At 27.5% G+C, this 26338-nt stretch overlaps 1 protein-coding gene across 1 annotated transcript; it reads left to right on the top strand.

Annotated features, from left to right (window-relative positions):
- Pka-C1 (Protein kinase, cAMP-dependent, catalytic subunit 1) lies at positions 1-22874 on the top strand. Its single transcript, XM_065502227.1, has 2 exons — positions 1-1801; positions 21996-22874. Exon 1 carries the CDS (start codon positions 17-19, stop codon positions 1076-1078), a length of 1062 nt encoding a protein of 353 aa, XP_065358299.1. The 5' UTR covers positions 1-16; the 3' UTR covers positions 1079-1801; positions 21996-22874.
- The last annotated feature ends 3464 nt before the right edge of the window (positions 22875-26338 follow it).

Below are 26338 nucleotides of genomic sequence, written 5' to 3'. Positions count from 1 at the left end.
CGGTACCATCTCGAAAATGGGCAACAACGCCACTACATCCAACAAGAAGGTTGACGCTGCCGAAACCGTCAAGGAGTTTCTCGAACAGGCCAAAGAGGAGTTTGAGGAGAAATGGCGCCGCAATCCCACAAATACCGCCTGTCTCGATGACTTTGAACGCATCAAGACACTGGGCACGGGCTCTTTCGGTCGCGTCATGATAGTACAACACAAGCCGACAAAAGACTACTACGCCATGAAGATACTCGACAAGCAGAAGGTCGTCAAACTGAAGCAGGTCGAACACACACTCAACGAGAAGCGTATTCTGCAGGCCATTTCCTTTCCTTTCTTGGTTTCCCTACGCTACCACTTCAAGGACAACTCCAACCTCTACATGGTGCTGGAGTATGTGCCCGGCGGCGAGATGTTCTCGCATCTGCGCAAGGTGGGTCGCTTCTCGGAGCCCCACTCGCGCTTCTACGCAGCCCAGATCGTACTCGCCTTTGAGTATTTGCACTATCTCGACTTGATATACCGCGATTTGAAGCCGGAGAATCTGCTTATCGACTCACAGGGCTACCTCAAGGTAACCGATTTTGGTTTTGCCAAAAAGGTCAAGGGCCGCACTTGGACTCTTTGCGGCACACCCGAATACCTCGCCCCCGAGATCATTCTCTCGAAGGGCTACAACAAGGCCGTCGACTGGTGGGCCCTCGGTGTGCTCGTCTACGAAATGGCCGCCGGCTATCCACCCTTCTTTGCCGACCAGCCCATACAGATTTACGAGAAAATCGTGTCGGGTAAGGTGCGTTTCCCCTCACACTTTGGCTCCGATCTGAAGGATCTGTTGCGCAACCTGTTGCAGGTCGATCTAACCAAACGCTATGGCAACCTGAAGGCCGGCGTTAACGATATTAAAAATCAGAAATGGTTTGCATCCACAGATTGGATAGCGATCTTCCAAAAGAAAATCGAGGCTCCATTTGTGCCACGGTGTAAAGGACCCGGCGATACAAGTAATTTCGATGACTACGAGGAAGAGGCGCTGCGGATCTCAAGCACCGAAAAGTGCGCCAAAGAGTTTGCTGAATTCTAATTGTATTCTTTTAATTTTTATTGTTTCTTTACTAAAACTAAACAACAAAATAATAATAATAAAAACAAAAACAACAACAACAAACCAATCCAACGTTCGTTCGTACCTACGTTCGTGCATTCTCATCACATCTGGTTGTTCGCTCGTTCGTTCGTCCGTCGTCGTCGTCGTAGTTCGTAGTTTTGTGCATTATAAATAATACGCGTTGCGTTCGTTTCATTGTTTCATTTAAATTTAAAAAATAATAAAGAAAAAACTAAGAAAAATAATTGAAAAAAATACATAAAAATCTAAGAATTAGAAGTAAAAACTTAATTATTTTCCGTTCGATCCGGTTGAATAATAAATAAATTAATAATAAAAAGAGACAAGTGTTTTAAAGTGTCAGTAATTTACGCGAAACGGGTTCGGTTAACTAAATTCCTAGTAAAGTGAATCTTGAACAAATTTAATCACTTCCAAACATTTAAACAAACAAACAACATCCATCCACACCAGCCAGCACCCAACAAAATTTGTCATCACAACTACAGCAGCAGCTACTTGCTGCCACAACTACTGTGTTTTTAAACTGTCTGTTGGACCTTCATACAAGCGCTAATATAACGCAATATTGGATTACAATCATCAACATATTACAAACATTACAATCAGTCAAAGTCAACATCAACGTCGTCGCCGTCATCATTCTCATCATGATTATCATCAATATATAACTATATGGTGAGTTTTATTTAAATATTTCTATTAAATTCCAATTTATACCCATTCTTCACATTAATTTCATTTGCATGTCCATAATTGTTTAATAAATAAATACCTTTAACAATATACTTCCAACACAATATACTTTTAATACAATAATAATATTTATATGATCATAAATTGATAGTATAGTAGCTACTCTTTTTGTTTTTTTAATAATTTTAATGTCATTTGGTTTGTATCATCTGTTTTATAATCCATTAATGGCTATTTTCACTTTTGTTTTCTTGTAAATATTTGCTGCTTTGACATTGTTACGCACAGTAATTTGTGTTTGGTTAAGGGGCAAAGTAAATTCTCAATATTTTGTAAAAAAAAATTATTTTTTGATTTTTATTATTTTATTTTACTAAAAATCTAATACCTACAATTAATATAATTTAAGTTTATTGTTTTATTTTGATTAGCTTAATTGACAAGTAACATTAATTTCAATTAAAATTGATTAATATTATTTCCATAGAAATGTTTGTTATCTCATTAAATTTGAAATGTTTAGAAATGCAAGCGAATTCTTGAAATATGAATTAGTTTAGTTTTTATTATCAATATTTTTTATTGGTATCAAAAAAATTGCTGTAAATTAATGGAAATATGTAAATCTATTTTCTTTTGTAAAAAGATCATTTTTATAAAGAAGTTTTACTTTTTAGACAGTAATTTTCACAGTCAAAGCTATAATTTATATATTTTTTTCGATAATTTTGTGTCTCTTAGATCTAGTTTTTGGGATAAAGGTCTGTTATACAGTGGTTGACAAAACAATGAAACTTTTCCAAATATTTCATTAGTTGCCTAAAATCTGAAATAATTTTTTAAAAAATTTTTTTAATTTTTTTTGTAGTATTTTATTTATATACTTTTATTAACTTAATTTAACAAAAAACAATGGACATAATTAAATTCTAAAAATGAGAAAACAAAATTAAAAGATTTCTTTATTACTGCATTGACAAAACAATGGAAACTTTGGTATTATTTTAACAAATATTGTCTAAACTTTGCAATAACTCAATATTTTGTTGGGTATCCCTTATTTTTTATAACTGCTATACATCGACGATGTATTGAACCAATTAAGGAGTCAATAGTCTTCTTTGAAATATTTTGCCATTTCCTTATAACCGCCTCCGATAAATCTTCCTTCCTGGTGTAATTTTGGGTCCTTATTTTACGATCTACAATTTCCCATAGATTTTCTATGGGATTGAGATCTGGCGATTGGGCAGGCCACTTCAAAACACGTAACTCGTTGGATTTTAAGCACTCGGTTACAACCCTAGAGGTGTGTTACGGGTCGTTGTCGTGTTGGAATCTCCAAACTAGGGGCATATTTTCCTCAGCGTATGGATACATAACATCGTTTAATATGGTTCAGTATCCTATACATGTCATGGTATATTTTACAATATGAATTGGGCCCATAGCACGCCCTGAAAAACATCCACATACCATAATATTGCCACCGCCAAACTTTACAGTCTTATTTCTGTACTTTGGATCTAATCTTTTTCCCTTTGGTCGTCTTACAAATGTTCTCCCATCACTGCCTCTTAAATTGTATTTGGATTCGTCGGAAAAGAGGACAGTATTCCATTTCTGTATCGACCAGTTTAAATGATACCTGGCAAATTGTAGAAATGAGTGTTTTTTTCACAGGACGATAGCAACCAAGACCAGCCTCATTTGCCCTGCTAACTAACTGTTCGGGTACTTATTTCTAATTTTAGGCTATTAACAAACTCTCGAGGAGTTATTTTTGGGAATTTATTAAACTCTCTCGCTATTAAATTATCTTATCTAGGAGTTGTCTTACGAGGTCTTCCACCTAAATGTTGAGTTTTTACAGAACCGGTCTCACGAAATTTCTTTATAATTTTTGAAACTTCTGATTTATTCATTGAATATTTGTCACAGATACTTTTTTGTTTTAAACCAGCTTTAAAATCGTTAATTATTTTATTTAAGTCTTTACAAATCTTAACTTTAAAATGACCAGAATTTAAAAATAAAGTAAAATAACTGTAAACAGGATGCATTTTACATCGTTCTTTTAAATATTATTTTCGTTTTACACTTCTTTCTTGCAGAAGTTTAAAAGTTTCCATTGTTTTGTCAGTAGCGAAATAGTGAATATTTTTAATTTTGTTCCCTTTTTTCAGAATATAATTAATGTTTTTCAGTTAATTTATATAAATAAAACTATACAAGTAAAAATACTAAAAACATGTGTTAAAGTTCACCTAAATTTGTTTTAGGTTTAACTATACAGCATATTAAGCTACGTTTAACTAACAAGTACATAACTAGCTCTAAGTAAATTATATTGTAGGCCAGACGCTGATCCAGGTCAGGTCACCATTTGTTCTAAATTTTTATTTTTTTTCCTTTTTATATGAAAAATTTTCGGTTTTACTATTTCCCCCCTCTGGATCCGGGTCAGAGAGGGATCTTATTATCCTTAAGATCAGAACAATATTTGGTATTCTATTGTAGAATATTTTAATAATTTAGCTTCTAATGCTAGTAGAGTGTCCAAAAACCGGTTTCCGGTTTAACCGAAAAAGAGTGTTTTTGAAAAAACCGGTTTTGATTATTGTCTTTAAAAAAACCGGTCAAACGGTGATGATCGGTCAACAATATTCCATAGATCCTATATAAGCAACATTCTCGAAAATTTCATTAATATACAGTGGTGGTCAAAACATATGCAACCAGCAACAGAATTTTACAAAAGTGGTTTAAACTAGTTTAAGATGTCATTGGTCAAAACATATGCAACTAATTGCTTTTAAAACATTTCTGTCTATAAAACTTAATATTTCGTGGCAAATCCTATATTTTCAATGACGGCCTTACATCGGCAAGGCAGTGAAGCTATCAAATTGGTAATAAAATTTGCAGGAATAGCGTTCCAAGCATCTACCAATCCTTGAAACATAATATCTGAATTAGTGCAATTTTCGGGGTCGATTCTTTGATTAACGATTTCCCAAATATTCTCAATGGAATTTAAATCTAGTAATTGTGGTGGCCATTCCATTACCGAAACTCTTTCTTGTGCTAACCACGATTTAACAACATGTGAAGAATGCTTGGGGTCGTTATCGTGCTGAATAACTCATCGAAGAGGCATATTATCCACAGCATTTGGAAGCATTACTCTTTCCAAGATGTCTATAGATAAATCCATCCATTATTTCATTAATTTAGAGCGATGGGACAACTCCAGCAGCAGAAAAACAACCCCCATACCATTACGTTGCATCCTGCATGCTTCACCGACATTTTCCCTACTCGCAAAAACCGCTTATATCAAAACGTAATCAAAAGAAACGTTTGAAGTTTGCTATGGAGTATATAAATTGGCCAGAAAACAAATGGACAACTGTCCTATTTAGCGAGGAATCCGAATTTAATATCATCGGAAGTGATTTCATGTGTTACGTAAGACGACCACTTAACACGCGACTTCAAGCACGATACTGTAAAAAGACACTGCAACATGGAGGATGCAACGTAATGGTATGGGGGCAGTTTTTCTGCTGCTGGAGTTGTCCCATCGCTCTAAATTAATGAAATAATGGATGGATTTATCTATAGTGACATTTTTTAAAAAGTAATGCTTCCAAATGCTGTGGATAATATGCCTCTTCGATGAGTTATTCAGCACGATAACGACCCCAAGCATTCTTCACATGTTGTTAAATCGTGGTTAGCACAAGAAAGAGTTTCGGTAATGGAATGGCCACCACAATTACTAGATTTAAATTCCATTGAGAATATTTGGGAAATCGTTAATCAAAGAATCGACCCCGAAAATTGCACTAATTCAGATATTATGTTTCAAGGATTGGTAGATGCTTGGAACGCTATTCCTGCAAATTTTATTACCAATTTGATAGCTTCACTGCCTTGCCGATGTAAGGCCGTCATTGAAAATATAGGATTTGCCACGAAATATTAAGTTTTATAGACAGAAATGTTTTAAAAGCAATTAGTTGCATATGTTTTGGCCAATGAAATATCAACCCATACGTAGTTTTTTAAATTTTTTTTCTTTTCAATGCAAAAAATTCTGAATTAAATTTCATATTTTTATTTTTAAAGCAGTAATTAAAAAATATTATAAGCAAATGAATATTTTTGTTTACATCTTAAACTAGTTTAAACCACTTTTGTAAAATTCTGTTGCTGGTTGCATATGTTTTGACCACCACTGTACATAAATCTCTGAAATATGTTAGTATCCAAACAAAATTTTGTGACGATTGGTCCATAATAAGTCATAGCTCCCGTATAAGGCCCACTACCGAAAATGTGTGTATTCAAATAAGATTCAACTCAAATAAGTTTCATATCAAAAGAAAACTCTTTATAATCATATACCCGGTGTAGGGTATCATAAGGTCGGGCTTGCCCGACTATACCATTTTACTTGTTTATTAAAAAGTCTTCTTCGTTGCTTTTCACAACGGATTTTGTTATATTATTTTCGAATGAAATATTAAAATAAGATATAAAAAATCAAATAATTCAAATTTAAAATATTTTTTAACACTTAAGTAGTTAAGATAGAAGGATGAAATTTTGGCATGAGGTATTCAATATTTGGATCTTTAACTCACTATTTAAAAAAAAAAAAATTATTGGAAATATAAAAGGATATTCAAGGATAAAAATTTGAAAGGACATTTTTGACATCTTTTGATCCTTACAGAATAAAATAAATATAATACGAAATTTTTTACAACTCTTCTTGATCATTTGACACCAAATTTGACATAGTAGGATGATCAGAAGTATTTTTAAAACATTTTTTTAAAAATGTACTCCTTTGAAAATTTGAAGTCTTTTTAAAAGGAAACAGGATCACAAAATGAAAAACTGAAAACGCAGTTTTTCTCCATTTAATCTAATATTGAGTGTCGTACGTTGTTATCGAAATTGAAATTTATTTTTTTACTTTCAATAATTTCAGTAATTTCAGTAATTTTCTTTTTGCCGGGCCTCGGCTGATTTTAAGCCACGTGTTGTGTTTGTTGATGCCAGAGGTAATGTCGGATTAAGGAGAAGAACATTTTAAATGCTGTGTTGTTGTTGGGCAAGAGACTTGACCAACTAAATTGCTTACCGCCATTTTCTCAATCTCTGGTTATTTTTTATCGTGACGATAAACTGACAGTTCTCATACAAAAAAAGTTCTCATACAAAAGATATTGAGAAAATGGGGGTTAGAGTGAAAGGGGTCATATTTTTGTTCCGTGCAAGTTTAAATGTTTCCATTATTTTTTTTTTATTTAAATTAAGTTTCGTTTTAAAAAATAAGATCGTAAATCTTCCTTATTTGCTTACAATTATTTTAACAAAATCAACTTGGGAAACTACTTTTCCACCCAACCCAACAATCTATCTTTGTTCACTCTATACTCGTACTTTGTTAAACTTCCAACACATTTGAGTAGTACTCAGTTGTTTGAAACTTAAACTTAGTAAAGCTTATCTATCACCTCTCAAAAACTTCTTATCATTTTTATGTGACTATTTTATTTACCTTATTAACCAAATAACTAAACCGTACAACATTCAAACAGCTAATGGTGACAGTTTTATTTATTTTTTTTTAAATTTTTTATTTCCACTAATGATTAAATGGCTTTTTAAAATGTAAAAAATGTAATTAAAAGCACTTAATGTTTATTATTTATTTATTTTTATTTGTTAATCGCGTAAATATATTTTCATTTATTTATTTAAGTTTTTTTAGTTGAATAAAATTTTTGCTCAACCCCTTAACAACTGGTTTTAAAACTTAAATATTTTATATATAATTTTTGTTATTGTGCAGTTTTTAGTTTTATTTTATTTTTTTCATTTTGTTAAATAAAACGCGTTTAGAATTTGTTATTAATTGCCAATTTCATTAGCTGGCTGATTTTTTGTTTTTATTGTTTTTGTATACAATATGTTTTTTGTTTTTGCTGTATGGATTTGTTTGTCTAAGTTTATTTGAGGGCACTGTTACAAGGCTTTTTCACCTTTTTTATTTCATACTTGTTTTGTTGACTTGTGTTGTTGTTCAGCAACAAACCAGCAAAAAACAGCTTAAGTACAACTTAAAAAAAAATATTTTATTAAACAGCAAAAATACACCATAAGTCAGTGAGTGCCTTTATGAGTATGCAGGGATTTAAAGGAATTATAACTAAAGTGTGTTTGTATTTGGGAAATAAAGCTAAATTAACTATTGCAAGTGTTTGACTTTTTAAATTAAGTCTTTTGAATTTAATAGTTAATATTTTATTTAATTTATAATTAAACAATTCAAAGTGGTGAGGTATTTTCTGTAATTAGTTAAAATACTTTATAAATATTGGAAATTGATTGATGGAATTTTAGTTATTACAATTAAAACATTTTCTCACATGTTTTGTCGCAGTTAATTTGAAATAAAAGTTTTACAAAAATTTGATTTTTTTTTTAAAAAAAAATAATTTTTGTTTCAAATATTAAAAAAAGGCTTGGTTTACAGCTGGATTTTATGGCCAATTATGGAAAGGTAAAACAACTTTAAATCTAATGTATTTCTCCAACTTGTTTCCCACAATTCTTATTAAAACTAATTGTTATTGTTAAACAAATGTTTAATTGCCAACATTTTAATACCTTTCCATAGCTGTTCGTTCATAACTCTAATAATAATTACGTACAATAATACTCTTCATCTGACTGACTAGTCTCCCTTAAACAACAAGTAGTATGTTTAAGCAATTAAAAAAATTTAATTTAACATTATAATGAAAACAACAACAGGTCATACCTACTTCGTTTTTTCTGATAACTCATTCTTTGTTTCAGGTTTTAGTCCATATTATTACAGTTTGGTATTTAGGCTAAAACTTTTGTTAAGTATTTGAACTATTTCTGTTCGTTTACAACTTGAATACTTTAACGATATTTATGAGTCTGTTTCTTCGAGCTTCTGTGAACTGTAAACAGTAATTAGTCACACGTTATAGTTACAAATTTAGTTTTATTTTACGCTACTCATTGTGTTTCTAAAATAACCTTATTTGTTTCACTTTAGTTGTGGCAGAAGTATACAGCCATCAAGGCTATGAAAAGTTTAGTTTGAAAATCAAATTCCTTTAATTAAGAATTTGATATTTCTTGCACTAGTTTCCCTCAAAAACCTCTGTATAACAAGAATCTCGAGCAACATCCTTTTTTTTCATTCTCTCATCAGATTCAGTTTAATTCTAGTGCAGTTCTATTTTAGTTCTGGTTTAGTTAGTGTTCTAGTTCAGTTCTAGAAACTTTTTTAAAAATGCTAATTCTTAAATGTACTTTTTAAGAAATATTAATTTTTAGAAAGGTACTTTTTAAAAATGTTAATTTTTAAAAGGTACTTTTTTAAAAATTTTAATTTTTAAAAGCTAATTTTTTAAAAGAAATGTAATTTTTAAAAGGTACTTTTTTAAAATGTTAATTTTTAAAAGGTACTTTTTTAAAATGTTAATTTTTAAAAGGTACTTTTTTAGAAATGTTAATTTTTAAAACGTACTTTTTTAAAAATGTTAATTTTTAAAAGGTACTATTTTAAAAATTTAAATTTTTAAAAGGTACTTTTTAAAAATTTAAATTTTTAAAAGGTACTTTTTTTGTTAATTTTTAAAAGGTAAAATGTTCTTTTTAAGAAATGTTAATTTTTAGAAGGTACTTTTTTTAAAAATTTAAATTTTTAAAAGGTACTTTTTTAAAAAATTTAATTTTTTAAAGGTACTTTTTAAATAATTTAATTTTTTAAAGGTACTTTTTTAAATTTTTAAAAGGTACTTTTTTAAAAATGTAAATTTTTATAAAAAATCTTAATTTTTTTAAAAGTTGCTATTGCAATTACATTTTTTTTTACATTTTTAGCATTTATTTTGAAACATTTGTATAATATACATTTATTCAAAGTATTGGCCATTGTTAGACCCCTTTCACACTAGGCAATTTAGTTGCGCAAGTCTCTTGCCCAACAACAAAACAGCATGCAAAATTTTCTTCTCCTTAAACCGACATTACCTCTGCCATCAACAAACCCAAGGAGTCTTAGCTATGATCTTTTACCATATTTCTGGCAAATATGGATTCTGCACCAAAAGAACTGCTTATGTTTTGATGCCAAGATCGAATCAAGCCAATATCGGAAACACTGTTCTGAATTGGAGCGTATCCCAGAGAGCGGTATGCATCAATCGTAACAAATAGTAGTCGGACGGCGCAAGGTCTGGACTATACAGCGCGTGAGCCGAAACTTCCCTACCACTTCATTCTAAATATGTGTCCGAATGTTGTCATGAAAGAATAGTACGATTTCATGTCTGGCATCATATTCTGGGCGTTTTTCGGGAAATGTTTTCATCAAACGAATCAGTTGCGTTCGGTACAGTTTCCCTGTGATTGTCTAGATAGATTTCAGCAGCTCATAATAGACAGGACCCTTTTGCTCCCACCAAAAACAGAGCATTACATTAGGGCCATGGATATTTGGTTTTGGTATCGATTAGGCTCGTTGACCGGTATTTACATACGATCTCTTACGATTCGGGTTTCCAATGATTCAGCAAACTCTTGTTGAGTTAGACTACCTCCAGTTCTTGGTCTTCAAACTTTTCTGGGCGATCTTTGTCTTCCGTGTCAAAATCAGCACTTCTGAACCGCTAAATAAATCATATCTCGCATGTTGAAACCGATAAAACACATTCACCATAAGCTTCGGTGAGCAATTGGTGTGCATTTTTTTAAAAAAAATAACTTTTAAAAAAAGTACCAATTAAAATTTTTACTTTTTTCAAAAATCAAAAAAATTTTAAGTTATTTCTTTTTTTAAATTAAAAGATATATTTTTAAAAATGTTATTTCTGAAAACGTACTTTTTTAAAAACGTTACTTTTGAAAAAGTACTTTTTTAAAAAATGTTAAATTTTTAAAAGGTAATTTTTTAAAAATGTGAAATTTTAAAAGGTACTTTTTTAAAAATGTGAACATTTAAAAGGTACTTTTTATAATAACTTTTAAAATGTTTTTTTTTTTTAAATTTTATTATTTAAAAGGTACTTTTTTAAGAATTATAATTTTTAAAAGGTATTTTTTTAAAGTTAAATTTTTAAAAGGTGTTTCTTAAAAAAATGTTATTTTTAAAAGGTACTTTCCTCAAAATTTTAATTTTGAAATGGTATTTTTTTTTTTTTAATTATTTCTAAAAGGTACTTTTTTAAAAATTTTAATTTTGAAATGGTAAAAACAAAAATTTTATTTTTTAAAACAAATTAATTATTTACGATTACTTTTTAAAAAAAAATTAATTTTGAATTTTCAAAATTAATTTTGAATATTAAAATGTTAAAATTTTAAAAAAGGTGCTTTTTTATTTTTGAATTTTTTATATTTAAAAGGTACTTTTTTAAGAATTATAATTTTTAAAAAGTACTTTTTTAAAAGGTGTTTCTTAAAAAAAATTTATTTTTAAAAGGTACAAAATTTTAATTTTGAAATGGTACTTTTTTTAAAAAAAATTATTTTTAAAAGGTACTTTTTATAATTTTTTATTTGTAAAAGGTACTTTTTTAAAAATTTTAATTTTGAAATGGTAAAAATAAAAATTTTAATTTTTAAAAGGTTATTTTTAAAACAAATTAATTATTTACGATTACTTTTTTAAAAAAAATAATATCGAAATGGTACTTTTTTAAAAAATTAAATTTTTATAAAATATTTTTTTTTGGAATGTTTAAATTTTAAAAAGTTACTTTTTATACCCTTCATCTTCGTGAGAAGGGTATATATAAGTTTGTCATTCCGTTTGAAATTTCTACATTTTTCATTTCCGACCCTATAAGGTATATATATTCTGGATCCTTATAGATAGCGGAGTCGATTAAGCCATGTCCGTCTGTCTGTCAGTTGAAATCAATTTTCTGAAGACCCTGATATCTTCGGGATCCAAATCTTCAATAATTCTGTCAGACATGCTTTCGAGAAGTTTGCTATTTAAAGTAAGCAAAATCGGTCCACAAATGGCTGAGATATAAGGAAAAAACCAGGACAACCTCGTTTTTTTTACCTATATCTGGATTACTAAGTCATTAATATAGACAATATGGATATTTAATGATAGATATTTCAAAGACCTTTGCAACGACGTATATAAGACCATAGTAAGTTGGACCTACAATGGGCCAAAATCGGAAAAAATATTTTATAACTCGAATTTTTTTTTCACAAAATTTTTTTTTTTTTAAATTTAAAAAAACAAATTTTTAAATTAAAAAAAAAACAATTCGAAAAATTTTTTTTCGCCTAAAAATATTTAAAATTTTTATTTTGAAGTATAATTTGGTGAAGGGTATAAAGATTCGGCAAAGCCGAATATAGCTCTCTTGTTAAATTTTGATTTTTTTTAAAAATGTTATTTATCAAAATGGTACATTTTTAAAAAAGGAACGTGTGTTAACTTTTCAGTACAAGAGAGTACTGTGGCTTAAAAAAGAAAGGATACTTTAGAAATGCATTTTCTGTTCCGCTATCACCATCACCTACAGTTAGTTATCTTGCCCTATTTAGTATCTAATGTAGCCATCATCTATTTAACTGTCATACTGTCATATTTTCTAATTATCCAGTAGTAATGATTGTACACAGTTGACTGTTTTTCTACACCATTGGCCATGACTGTAAATTATTCTTTTTCTTTCAAATTCACAAAAACAAATTGTCTCCATACAACACAGTTTAACCTTAAAATTGTATTTGGAAAAATGAAAAAAAAGAGCTTTAAGTACCATAAGTAAGTGAAATACAAGTATGTACAAGCTGTAGGTAGGGTGTAAACAAAATCGTTAAAATAGTAAGTTGACATAATAATAACTGCTACAAATACACACACATATAAACTAATAATTAAAAAAATAACGACAACAACATCTGCGGTAACCAGCACAGACTGACATACACACCACCACTACATCAAATACAACAATCTTAATTGATTTGTCTCGAGGCTAAATACTGTTTTTAGCGAGCGACTCAACCAACAACTGTATGTGTAGCATTTGAATGTGAATGATTGGTCGTGGAGGAGGATGAGGAGGCTAAAGAGAGTCGAGAAGGGGGAAGTCAAATAAAGAATAAAGTTTAGGAAAGCCTGAAAAGGGGGCAAAACTGTAAACGGGTTTGTTTATAAGTATCTGTCTGTCTGTCTGTATGTTTGTTTGTCTCTATACGAGTACTACAACTTGGTTGGTATGTTCTCAACTGTTTTATTTTTTGTCTGTTTTTTTTTTTTGTAATTTTTTCGTTTGTTTATCATTTTGCTTTAACAATGTAGTAGTGGTGTGTATCTGTGTGAAAGAGTGTGTGTGTGGATGTGCAAGTGTTTATTTTTGTATGATTTTCATGGTTTTAGTGGAAATGTAAATACAGACATTAAATCGATTTTAGGTTCCTTTTCAGCATTTATTATTTTTTTTGTTTTGAACTCGTTGTATTTGCTTAAGTAGATTTCTGCTTATGAGTTTAAGTATTTTATTTTTCAAATTTCTTTTGCTTTTTGATTTCTTTTGCTTATTAGTTTTGTAATTTATGTTTGTTTTTCAATTTGGCCAGTTGTTAAAATTATTTCATTTAATTTTCGATTTTTTTTTTAAATTTTTTGCACACTCTAAAGAAAATTATAGAGAAACGTCAAAAAATAAGCAACATTGAATTGATTTTCAAAATGTTTTCAAACACGTACAAAGCTAAAGTCCGACGATTTTACAGGCGTTTGGCAATGTCCGCCCATCCAACTAAACGTCAGTCATACCGTCCATCAGTCTGTCTGTATGTCTCTTTAAAGACACTTTGAGTTTTATTTTAAATACATATTTTGTTTTTATTTCTTTAATATTCATATTTACACGTTTAGTTAAAACATAAAAAAACCGAAAAATAAAAAATAATATGGGAAAAGAATGTCATTGTGTGTAGGTCATATAAAATTAAAAATTTCATTTGAATATTATTGTTGTTGCTGTTTTTATATATTTTTTTCTTTAGTCTTCAAATGCGTGGGTTTTTTTCAAACAATATTATGTATTTTTCTGCTTGTATACGATGTTTTTTTTTGTCTGCAAATACTTAAGAAAATTTATAATAATTTATATTAATTTGTTTTTTATATGGCATATTTTTTTTTGTGTGAAATTAGTAATAAATAATAAAGGATTTTGCGTGCCATAAAAATTACACTCAAAAATGTGAATCCACCACCTCATGAGCATACATAAATTGATATTTATAAAATTATAAAACAATTTCAAAAAATATTTTTTAAAATTTTATATTTTTTTAACATTTTTAAAATATTACCCTTTAAAACTTAACATTTTTAAAAAAGTACCTTTTAAAAATTAACATTTTTAAAAAAGTACCTTTTAAAAATTAACATTTTTAAAAAAGTACCTTTTAAAAATTAACATTTTTAAAAAAGTACCTTTTAAAAATTAACATTTTTAAAAAAGTACCTTTTAAAAATTAACATTTTTAAAAAAGTACCTTTTAAAAATTAACATTTTTAAAAAAGTACCTTTTAAAAATTAACATTTTTAAAAAGGTACTTTTTTTGTACCTTTTAAAAATTAACATTTTTAAAAAAGTACCTTTTAAAAATTAACATTTTTAAAAAAGTACCTTTTAAAAATTAACATTTTTAAACAAGTACCTTTTAAAAATAAACATTTTTAAAAAAGGCCTTTTAAAAATAAACAGTTTTAAAAAAGTACCTTTTAAAAATTAACATTTTTAAAAAGGTACCTTTTAAAAATTAACATTTTTAAAAAGGTACCTTTTAAAAATTAACATTTTTAAAAAATAACATTTTTAAAAAAGTACCTTTTAAAAATTACCATTTTTAAAAAAGTACCTTTTAAAAATTACCATTTTTAAAAAAGTACCTTTTAAAAATTAACATTTTTAAAAAAGTACCTTTTAAAAATTAAAATTTTTAAAAAAGTACCTTTTAAAAATTAACATTTTTAAAAAAGTACCTTTTAAAAATTAACATTTTTGAAAAAGTACCTTTTAAAAATTAACATTTTGAAAAAAGTACCTTTTAAAAATTAACATTTTTAAAAAAGTACCTTTTTAAAATTAACATTTTTTAAAAAGTACCTTTTTAAAATTAACATTTTTTAAAAAGTACCTTTTAAAAATTAACATTTTTAAAAAAGTACCTTTTAAAAATTAACATTTTTAAAAAAGTACCTTTTAAAAACTAACATTTTTAAAAAAGTACCTTTTAAAAATTAACATTTTTAAAAAAGTACCTTTTAAAAATTAACATTTTTAAAAAAGTACCTTTTAAAAATTAACATTTTTAAAAAAGTACCTTTTAAAAATTAACATTTTTAAAAAAGTACCTATCAAAAATTAACATTTTTAAAAAAGTACCTTTTAAAAATTAACATTTTTAAAAAAAGTACCTTTTAAAAATTAACATTTTTAAAAAAGTACCTTTTAAAAATTAACATTTTTAAAAAAGTACCTTTTAAAAATTAACATTTTTAAAAAAGTACCTTTTAAAAATTAACATTTTTAAAAAAGTACCTTATAAAAATTAACATGTTTAAAAAAGTACCTTTTAAAAATTAAAATTTTTTTAAAAAAGTACCTTTAAAAATTAACATTTTCAAAAAATTACCTTTTAAAAAAATTAACATTTTTAAAAAAAGTACCTTTAAAAATTAACATTTTCAAAAAATTACCTTTTAAAAAGATTAACATTTTTAAAAAAGTACCTTTTAAAAATTAACATTTTTAAAAAGGTACCTTTTAAAAATTAACATTTTTAAAAAGGTACCTTTTAAAAATTTAAATTCTTAAAAAGTACCTTTTAAAAATTTACTAATTTAAAAAAAGTACTTTTTTTAAAAGTGCCTTTTAAAAATTTAATTTTTTTAATTTTTTAATAACTGATTTTTCTGTTTTCAAATCTGATCCTAATTCAAAATTGTTGCCAACAAATTCCAAAACTTATTGTGTTACCTCATTAAAGGTGAAGGTTGTTTTTCTTTGCTTTTTTCAAAATTTTCTCTAAAAATCTATAAATTTTAGCATTTGCAAATAAATTTTAAACAAATATTATACAGTCTTTTAATTTGCGTATCAATATTTAATGTTTTGTTGTTCCCCCTCAACACTTTTTTTTTTGGCAGATGTGTTCAAACACTCAACATTTTTTCGTTGTGTTTTATTTTTTTCAGTTTGAATTATTTTTAAATTTGTCGTAGACAATTAAAAATATTTAGTTTATTTCTTATATTTTGTTGCTTTTTCTATTTACAAATTGTCATTAAAATATTTTCTCAACATTTTTGTAAACAGCTTGTTCATATAAAGTATACAAATTGAAAAAGAAATTATGTAATTATTGTTATTTTTAAATCCAACGTAAAAATTTAATTTAAAAAATTATTTAACCCCTAAAATGTGTAAATAAATAAATAATTTTTTGTTTTGGCAAGAAAATATAAAACTTTCACATTTTCTGTAACTTAGTTGGATAATTTGTAAATAGTTGAATGATTATTAAATAATTTGTTGGACTTTTTGTTTGATATTAAATAATTATGGCAAATTGTTTCACTTGAACAATTATTTATTAACCAATTTTTAATTGAAAACATTAAATATTACTGTTTTTAAAGTTATTCTAAATAAATACTAATAAAATTAAAAAAAATTTTGAAATTTTTTTTTTTTAAATTTTAAAGATTTTATTCAAGTTCAGAGTAATTAAAAATTTACTTAATTTTTTTTTTTGATTTTTTGCCTAAAAATATATTTGATTTAATTATAAATTATTTGGTGAAGGATATTTAAGATTCGGCATAGCTCTCTTTCTTGTTATTTTTTTTTTTTTTATAAAAATTAACCGTTTTTATTATATTTATTACTTTATGTTAGTTATTAGTTTATAAATGTTATTAATAACTTCCGTTTTAACAATTTATTTCTATTGTGGCATGTGAACAGTTAATAAACTTAATCGCCTAATAGTTACTATTTTCGATGTTTAATGGAAATTCATTTTATAAATTAGTTAAATCAAATTTTGTTATTTGATATTGGAAATTGGAAATTAAAATATAGCAGTTTAGTAAATTTACTTAAATTTTGATATTTAACATCTTCTTAAATTTTGACTTGTGCTTGATTTACAGAGAAATTAAAAAAGAAATCATGTCAGTAAAGTTCCCCGATATACTAGATGATAATGGCTGGACATTAGTCAAGTTTGCGGGCGGATTCAATTCAAAAGAAAGTGTTTCGACAACAAAAAAGTGAATATTTTTCAGTGATATTTTTAACGATTTTTATGCTTTGGTGTCGATTCGGCTCACTAGCCGGGCTTCACGTACGATCTCATACGCTTCGGGTTATCGTAATAGACCCATTTTTCATTGCAAGTAATGATTCGGTATAAAAATAATTTTCTTTTATAGCATTCAAGCAGCATTTCAGACATACAAAATCACCTTTCAAGGTCTCTCGGCTTCAATTTGTATGGTACACAATTTCTCTGCTTTTGGATGAATACTGCTGACTGCAAATGTATTGAAATATCTGATTGAGTAGCTACAAATGAATTTGCAAGCTCCAAATCTTGGTCTTCAAACTTTTTTTTTGGCTGGCCTGGGCGATATTTGTCTTCCGTCTCAAAATCACCACTTCTGAACCGCACAAAATATCTCTCTCACGTTGAAACCGATGAAACATATTTACCATAAGCTGCGATGTACGGTTCTATAGCTGAAACAAAAAGTCGACTTTTCGACCTTTATACTTTTTCCGTTTTTTAAAAAGTTGAATTTTGGGAATTTATGAAAAGTCGACTTTTCGACTTTTCGGCTTTTTTCGACTGTTTTTGACTTTCCGACTATTTTCGACTTTTTTCAACTTTTTACCATTTCTTGTAAAAAATACATGGTTTCTACATTTATTGATGCGCCTTTTGGAATGTTTAGCAATAAAAATGAATTTTATCAAGGCGATAATAGTTAGAAGAATGTTGTAAGAATTTTGTGTAGAAAAAAAGCTTTATTTTATAAACATTTATTTATTATTTACATATATTAGCATACACTACAAAAAATGCAAGTCTACCAATTGCAATATTTTTTTTAAAAAAATCTAAAAAGTCGACTATTCGACTTTTGCGATAACATAATCGATTGTTCGACTTTTTTCCGACCAAAAAGTCGATTTCGACTTTTCGAATTTTTTCAGGAAAAAGTCAATTGTTCGAACAATCGACTTATAGAACGCTACTTCGGTGTGCAATCGTTGTGCTTCAGCGTGACTTTTTTCAAATTAAAGCAGTAAAACAAAATTTCTCGCATATTACGCTTTGTTGGCACAAAATTCGACATTTTCGAAGCTAAAAAAACTTTATTCTTAACACTATAATGTTCAATAACTAGGTGAGAATAAATGGCAGATCTTTACCCATCAAATGAAATTATGAATAAAAATTCCCAGGGAATTTTTTCCCATTTTTCCTATTCAAATTCAATGGAAAAAAACCACCGTGGAACAAACTCCCGGGGAGTTTTTTATTTCTAATTGGGATGATAAGTTATTAAAAACAAAAAACCGAGTTCAAAATTCAACATTTTTAAGTCATACAACCATTAGTTCTCCAGATATTCGAAATAACTATGTATTTACTTTCCATACAAAGTGAAACAATTCCAATAAGAAATTGTTTCGTAATAATTTAAATACTTTATTCATAATTATAGTTCTCCAGATATTCGAAATTAACTTAGTTGCCACGCCCACTAATTCAATCCCTACCATTTTCAGCCAAGCTGTGAAACTATCGTTATATTTAAAATACCCTTAACGAAATAAAGCAAAATACCCTTACCGCTAAATCAACGTTAGGGAAATAATCTATTTTTTTTTTTTACAAATTTAAAAGAAAAATTTATACAAAATTTGTTTCGAAATCTTTCATCGAAATTATTCTCCAATAATTTTTGAGTTAAAATTATAACGTATTATTTGCCAAAGTGCTTTACTTCACTGATTGGCTTATATTGGAAAAATTCCAAATTTGGATGTAGACTCCTGGCAGCCTCTAAAACCATAGTTTGGAAATAATAATATGGCAGAAATATTTTTTTTGGGAAAAAAAAATCGTGTTAAAAATTATTTATCCATTTTATATATATTAATGATTTTAAATAGCAATCGAACCGGGTTTACAGTGGTTGACAAAACAATGGAAACTTTTCCAAATACAGTACGGGCTCGATTTGCGCAACCGAAAGGAAATCGAGGTTGTTGCGATATTCGAAATGTTGCAATAAGCAACCACTATATACGCAATTATTTTTTATTCTTTTTTTAACAAAAACATGCATTTTAATTAACAAAAAGTAATTAATTCATTTATTAAACAAAACAAAGTAAAAATAAATGGTGCAAATAAATATAATATGTACTCGAACAAATAAAAAAGTATTTTAATAAAAAATAACTGTGAATAAACAGCCAAAATTCTTTATGAGAGCAGTGTCGTCGTGAAAGTATTTTTTAGGTGCCTATGATTTGGCAAATAGTTTTAAATTACGCTTCTGATTAAAAAAACAACCAGAATAAATAGAGAAGAGAATAGAATAACTTCTGAATAATATTACATATGAAAAAAATATAAAGTTGCACTTATCGCTTATCTGTTTTTTGAAAAAAGTTGCAGTTATAAAGACTGTAATGTTAAAAAATAGGCTGTTGCGCTAATCGGTCAGTTGCAATAATAGGTAGTTGCACAAATCGAGCCCGTACTGTATTTCATTAGTGGCCTAAAATCTGAAATAATTTTTTAAAAATTTTAACATTTTTGTAGTATAATATAATAATTATTTAAGCGTGAGGTCTTTTTTATAAAAATTAAATATTTTTATAAAAAAGACCTCACGCTTAAATAATTATTGTATTAAAGTAAATTAAAATGTCAAAGAAAATTAAATTAAATAATTTTTGTAGCACTTTATTTGTATACTTTTATTAACATAATTTAACAAAAAACAAAGGACATAATTAATTAAATTCTAAAAATGGGAAAACAAAATTAAAAGATTTCTTTATTACGGCATTGACAAAACAATAGAAACTTAGGTATTATTTTAACAAATATGGTCTAAACTTTGCAATAACTCAATATTTTGTTGGGTATCCCTTATTTTTTATAACTGCTACACATCGACGATGTATTGAACCAACTAAAGAGTCAATGGTCTCCTTTGAAATATTTTGCCATTCCCTTATAACCGCCTCCGATAAATCTTCCTTCTTGGTGTAATTTTGGGTCCATATTTTACGATCTACAATTTCCAATAGATTTTCTATGGGATTGAGATCTGGCGATTGGGCAGGCCACTTCTAAATACGTACCTCGTTGGATTGTAACCACTCGGTTACAACACTAGATGTGTGTTTCGGTTCGTTGTCGTGTTGGAATCTCCAAACTAGGGGCATATTTTCCTCAGCATATGGATACATAACATCGTTTAATATGGTTCTGTATCCTATACCATACCATAATATTGCCACCGCCAAACTTTACAGTCTTATTTGTGCACTTTGGATCTAATCTTTTTCCCTTTGGTCGTCTTACAAATGTTCTCCCATCACTGCCTCTTAAATTGTATTTGGATTCGTCGGAAAAGAGGACAGTATTCCATTTCTGTATCGACCAGTTTAAATGATACTGGCAAATTGTAGACGAGCAGAACGGTTCTTTTTAGAAATGAGTGGTTTTTTCACAGGACGATAGCAACCAAGACCAGCCTCATTTGCCCTGCGACTAACTGTTCGGGTATTTATTTCTAATTTTAGGCTATTAACAACCTCTCGAGGAGTTATTTTTGGGAATTTCTTGAACTCTCTCGCTTTTAAATTATCTTGTCTAGGAGTAGTCTTACGAGGTCTTCCACCTAAATGTTGAGTTTTTACAGAACCTCACGAAATTTCTTTATAATTTTTGAAACTGCTGATTTATTTATAGAATATTTGTTTTAAACCAGCTTTAAAATCGTTAATTATTTTATTTTTTAAGTCTTCACAAATCTTAACTTTAGCCATTTTCGTTAACTTTGAAAAAAAGCAATTATGTGAAAAACTTAGAAAAAGAAATTGTGAAAAATTACCAGAATTTAAAAATAAAATAAAATAACTGTAAACAGGATGCTTTTTATTTCGTTCTTTTAAATATTATTTTCGTTTTACACTTCTTTCTTGCAGAAGTTTAAAAGTTTCCATTGTTTTGTCAGTAGCGAAATAGTGAATATTTTTAATTTTGTTCCCTTTTTTCAGAATATAATAATTAATTATGTTGTTTGTTTTTCAGTTAATTTATATAAATAAAACTATACAAGTAAAATACTAAAAAAAAATTTTATTTAAAAAAAATATTTTAAATTTTGGGCTACATATGGAATATTTGGAAAAGTTTCCGTTGTTTTGTCAACCACTGTATAGAAACAATTATTTTTAATAGAAAATCACTGTATATAACATAATTTTCATAATATTAATTTATGTTTATTTGCAAAATATATTATTATGCTTTTTATTTGCTTTTAAATGTTTTGCTACACCCAAAAGTATGCTTTAATTTTTATGTTATATTTTAACTAACCTTGTAAATTTACTACTAAATTGGTGTACTAATTTTATTTACTAATTGTGTTTTAATACTTGTAATATTTATTAAGTATTTTGTGCTAATTTTTCGTGTTTCAAAAAAAGTGTATAAATTGGTGTTTAATAATTAATTAACATTTTTCGTTTTTTATTTTTTGTTTTTGTGCACTATGTGCTTTTGTTTAATAATCTCTAACAGTTTTAATTAATAAACATTACTAACACAATTAACATGTTTATTAAAAGCTTACAAACTAAATAACATTGCTGCTTAAAAAAAAAATCATTAATCATCATGAAAAACATTAACAACAACTGCAGTGTACAATAACTCTCTGTAACAGTTTGAAGGATATAAATGGATTATGATAAATTTCGTATTTTTTTCTCTTTTTTTACAACGCTCTCTTTACAGTAAACACCAAAGCAATATTATAACAAACAACAACAACAACAAAGCAAAAAAAATAAAGGTTTTTTGATACTTTGCTAAAAAAAACAAAATAACGGCAATATTAAGGGACCGTCCGCTCTTAGGGGAAATTATTAAACAAAACAAACAAATAATTGTAAAAAAATAATAACAAAATACAGCTGAGAAGAGAACAACAACACACTAGCATCATCCCAGAGATCAATAACAAATAACAAATTACCAATTTCCAATTGAAGGATCGTGTGCGGATTATACGGGTTAATCATATTTAGCGAATTAATAATAATAATAATTATAATAATAAAACAAAGATCATCCTTAAAAAATACGACATGTTTTTTGATTTTAGTTATTTTTTTTTATAACAACAATTATTGTTTTTTTTTTAAAAAATATTTTTTGTTTTTTATTATTATAATACTATATTTTGTAGCATAATTCTTTAAATTTAATATTAATGATAATGATAATAATAATACAAAAAAAAAACTGAGCAAATTAATATAATTTAAGAGATCGCAAACATTTGATCTTAAAAATAAAATACAAAAAAACTAATAAATAAATTTATTGCTACTTTATATATATAAATTTATATATTTAGTAAAATACTACATAATAAACACACATACACCACTATTCAATTATTTATTTGTTTATGTATATTTAATATTATTAAAAAAAAAGAAAACTTTGAAATAAAAAAAACAACCACACACACATACAACACACAGACATTTGTTTATAAAACACTAAGAGAAAAAAAATTAAGAACAAAAACAATACTAATCACAAGACTATTCAGGTGTAAAAAAAATATATATAAAAATATATAAATGAGAATATATACATACATAGTAGGGTTCCTAATTTCCCGGACTTTTTCCATTCCCGGGAGAAGAAAAATAAATTAGTTCATTCCCGGGAATTCCCGGGAATTTTAAATAAACTCACATCAACGTTTTTTTTGTTTATTTATTAAAAAAAATTAACAGAAAATTAAATTTAATATTTATTTAAGAAAAATAACAATTCATTGGTATAAAATAACATATAATGTAAATAAGAGTAAATAATGAGATTCAGTAGTAAAAAATTTGTACATTGTTTAATGGAAAAATATTATTTTTTTTGTAAAAAAATGAATTTTAATACTATTAATGCATTTAATAGATCATCAGACATTCTATTTCTTATTTTTGTAGCTATATTTCCAGCTACAGAAAAGACCCGCTCACTTTCAACAGATGTCGGTTTTATAGTTATTAGGGACTTATATAAATTTTCCAAATTGGCAGATCTATTACCAGTGGCTTCAAATACTTTCAGTTCTTTTTTTAAAACATTAACTGGATTTCTTTTTTTATTTATTCCGATTTTCGAATTAGAAATAGCCTTTTTAAGCTCATCTTCAAATGAAACCAATACGTTTTCTTCGCCAGCTGATGATTCATTGTCCATAAGTGGTTCTTCTGCATATAGCCTTTTAAAAATTCGATCAGCAATTAAAAAAATATTTGATTTTGTAGCATATGTGAAAAAATTAGATTGGTAGTCTTCGGGATTCTTTAAATATTTAACTAAAGAATAAGTGTCTATGTCTCGTCTTTCATGTACTCTTGCTTTTAATGATGTCAAGATTTTAACTGACAATGTGTTTTTTTTGCTTTGGAGCTCTTCAAATAGTTTAGAAAGGATAATTTCGGCAATGACTAAATTACAATCTCTGCAACTAAGTGCCTCTACAGCTAGTTTTATTGGATGTAGAACATCAACCAACATTTTTAATATTGGAACATCATCTTCATTCCACATCTGAGCCAAGTCGAAGTCTATTAGACACTTTTTAATAGCATTCTTTAATTTTAAAAAACTTTCAATCATTACAACCAATGAGTTCCAGCGTGTTCTCACATCGCAGCATAATTTACATTCTGTTCCAAGTTCTTTTTTAGCGTATTGTTGCAGTGAAGCTGTTTTTAAAGGGCTCTTTTTAAATAATTTTATTATTTTCCTTGATCTGTCTAAAACATCATAATAGTTGGAAACCAAATTATAATTAGAAACAGAGTCTATTTCTTCGTTGTATTTCAATTATCATTTTTTGTTTTACTGTATCAAAAAAGGACATAATTAAATGTTTTACTGATGTAACATTTTTTGGTAAATTAAAGCCTCTTTGTTGTAATGATTCTCGAATGAAACCGCTTTCAGTAATTGCATTGATTGTTATTCCATCTAAAGCAGCCATTCGAGCCACTATCTCTGCCATTGATTGAGTTGGTTGCAGAAATTTGGAAATGCTTTCATCTGGTTTAGCTTTTTGTGAAGATGTCGGGGTATCAGGTTGTATTTTGACTTTGTGGACTTTTTCCAAATGTCTTGTTAATCCACTTGTGCTTCCACCTTTATAACTTAGAATTTTTGGGCACAGAGAACATTGCGCAGAATTGTTTTTCTTTAAAAAATACTTCCAAGCTGGAGATTGAAGACGGTCCATATTATCAAAATTTATAAATTTTTAAGATAAAATAGAATAAAAGTTAAATTTTTACGCGGAAAAGTTTGTTAATACATTTGTAACAAGAGTTGAAAAAATTATTTGCTATGAAACAGCGTTGATTTTTTCGTACATAAACAATCAACAGAGTTGTAAAAAATAAGTAAAATCCTGAAAGTTGACATAAAATTCCCGAAAATTCCCGAAGAAAATTTCCCGACTTTTGTAATAAAAAATTTCCCGGGATTTCCCGGGAATTTTTTCCCGAATAGGAACCCTAATACATAGCAAAAAAGAAAAAAAAAGAGAAAACCAAACATCTAAATAAAGAGAACAAAAAACCGTAATGTAAAGTAACGCTTTATTTTAAATATACATACATACAGACAAACAAACATAATATTTAGAGAGAAAAAAAGAAACCAAAACAAACTGATTATTATTATAATTGATGATGTTTACTCCTGTCTGTTCTTTGGCTCCTTACAACTTCCTCTCCCTGGTTTACCAACAAGTAACGAAAAAAGCTTCTTTTTTTTGGTAAGCAAAGAAAATCCTTTATTTTTATTTATTTTTGTTGGAAAACATAGAAATGTGATGATGATTTTTGAGAGAGAAAATATTTTATTTAATTTTTCTCTTTGCCACAAAATTTACTTAAAATTTACAGTAAATTTTTGTAAAATTCTAAAATAAAAGCAAATATTTAAGTATATTTATAAAAAAAACCAGCAAAAATTTAACACTTAAGTATAACATATTTTTAAATAAACGAAAGCGTTAACCAACCATCTTAAACTAATTGAAAAAGAAAATTGCTTTAAAAATTATTACAAAAAACAAAAAAAAAAAAACTTTTCGGTGTCACGTGTTAGTAACAAATAACTAAATAAAACAAATTCAAACTACAAATAAAATTATAACCAAAAAAAAAAAACATCAAAAATTATAAAGGAAAATCGATACTAAAACAACACACACAAAAAGAAAACCTAAAGAGAGGAATTAGCTAAACAAAACAAAACTTTGGAACAAATGAAAGAAAACCCCCAAAACAAAAAACTTTAAGACGCCACAAGGATAACAAATTTCAATAATAGTGGCAAAAATACATTATTTTTAAGACAAGGAACACACACTTTACTACACCGCATGGTAATTAAAAGCTAAAAAGGACTCTTACCGGGTTTACAAGGTTATAATGTGTCTTACAATATGAAATACACCATCCGTTAATTGGGTTAAAGAGACAAAATTAATGTATTTTATAAAAAAAGGCAAAAAAACTTGTTCTATACTTAAGCATTGGCTTATCTAAGCGCCTTATAATTTTTGTTTGTCGATAACTTATCTGCAATTAACTCTTGAGCAAAAAAAATGTTTAAGATTAGTTAACACCAACAATTATTTTTAAATAAAAATGGGAAGTACCTTTTCTACTGGCTAAGTAAAACAGTCAATTGCAATTCGAAAGCCCTTAATTGTGGAAATTTGGAAATGTTCAATATTTATTTAAGTTGGATGAAAATTGACAGCATATTCTATGAAGGTCAAGTACTTTTGTGTTAATAAAGTTAAAAAGCTCATAATTAGTAAAATAAGTCAAAAGTAAATAACTTGTTTCGTAACTTATTGCTGATAGGGTGGCCATCCAGTTCATTATAAAGTTCAACGATGACTGCCGATTGTATTAGGATCTTTGGTAAGTTTGCTAATTCCAGCCAGTAAAAAAATAAGTGTTCAATGATCTCCACCATCTTCCTTCATCTTATGTTCCTTCGACAATGGCATACGATTCCTATAAGATCATTCGTTACCTCGC

The sequence above is a fragment of the Calliphora vicina genome, chromosome 2 (genome assembly GCF_958450345.1).
Source record: "Calliphora vicina chromosome 2, idCalVici1.1, whole genome shotgun sequence".
NCBI lineage: Eukaryota > Metazoa > Arthropoda > Insecta > Diptera > Calliphoridae > Calliphora > Calliphora vicina.
Note: the sequence above shows the minus strand (reverse complement) of the source record. Positions and strands in the feature narration are given on the sequence as shown.

Bases quoted from the DNA above. Each gene is read 5' to 3' on its own strand.
- Pka-C1 (XM_065502227.1), top strand. From the start codon at position 17: ATGGGCAACAACGCCACTACATCCAACAAGAAGGTTGACGCTGCCGAA.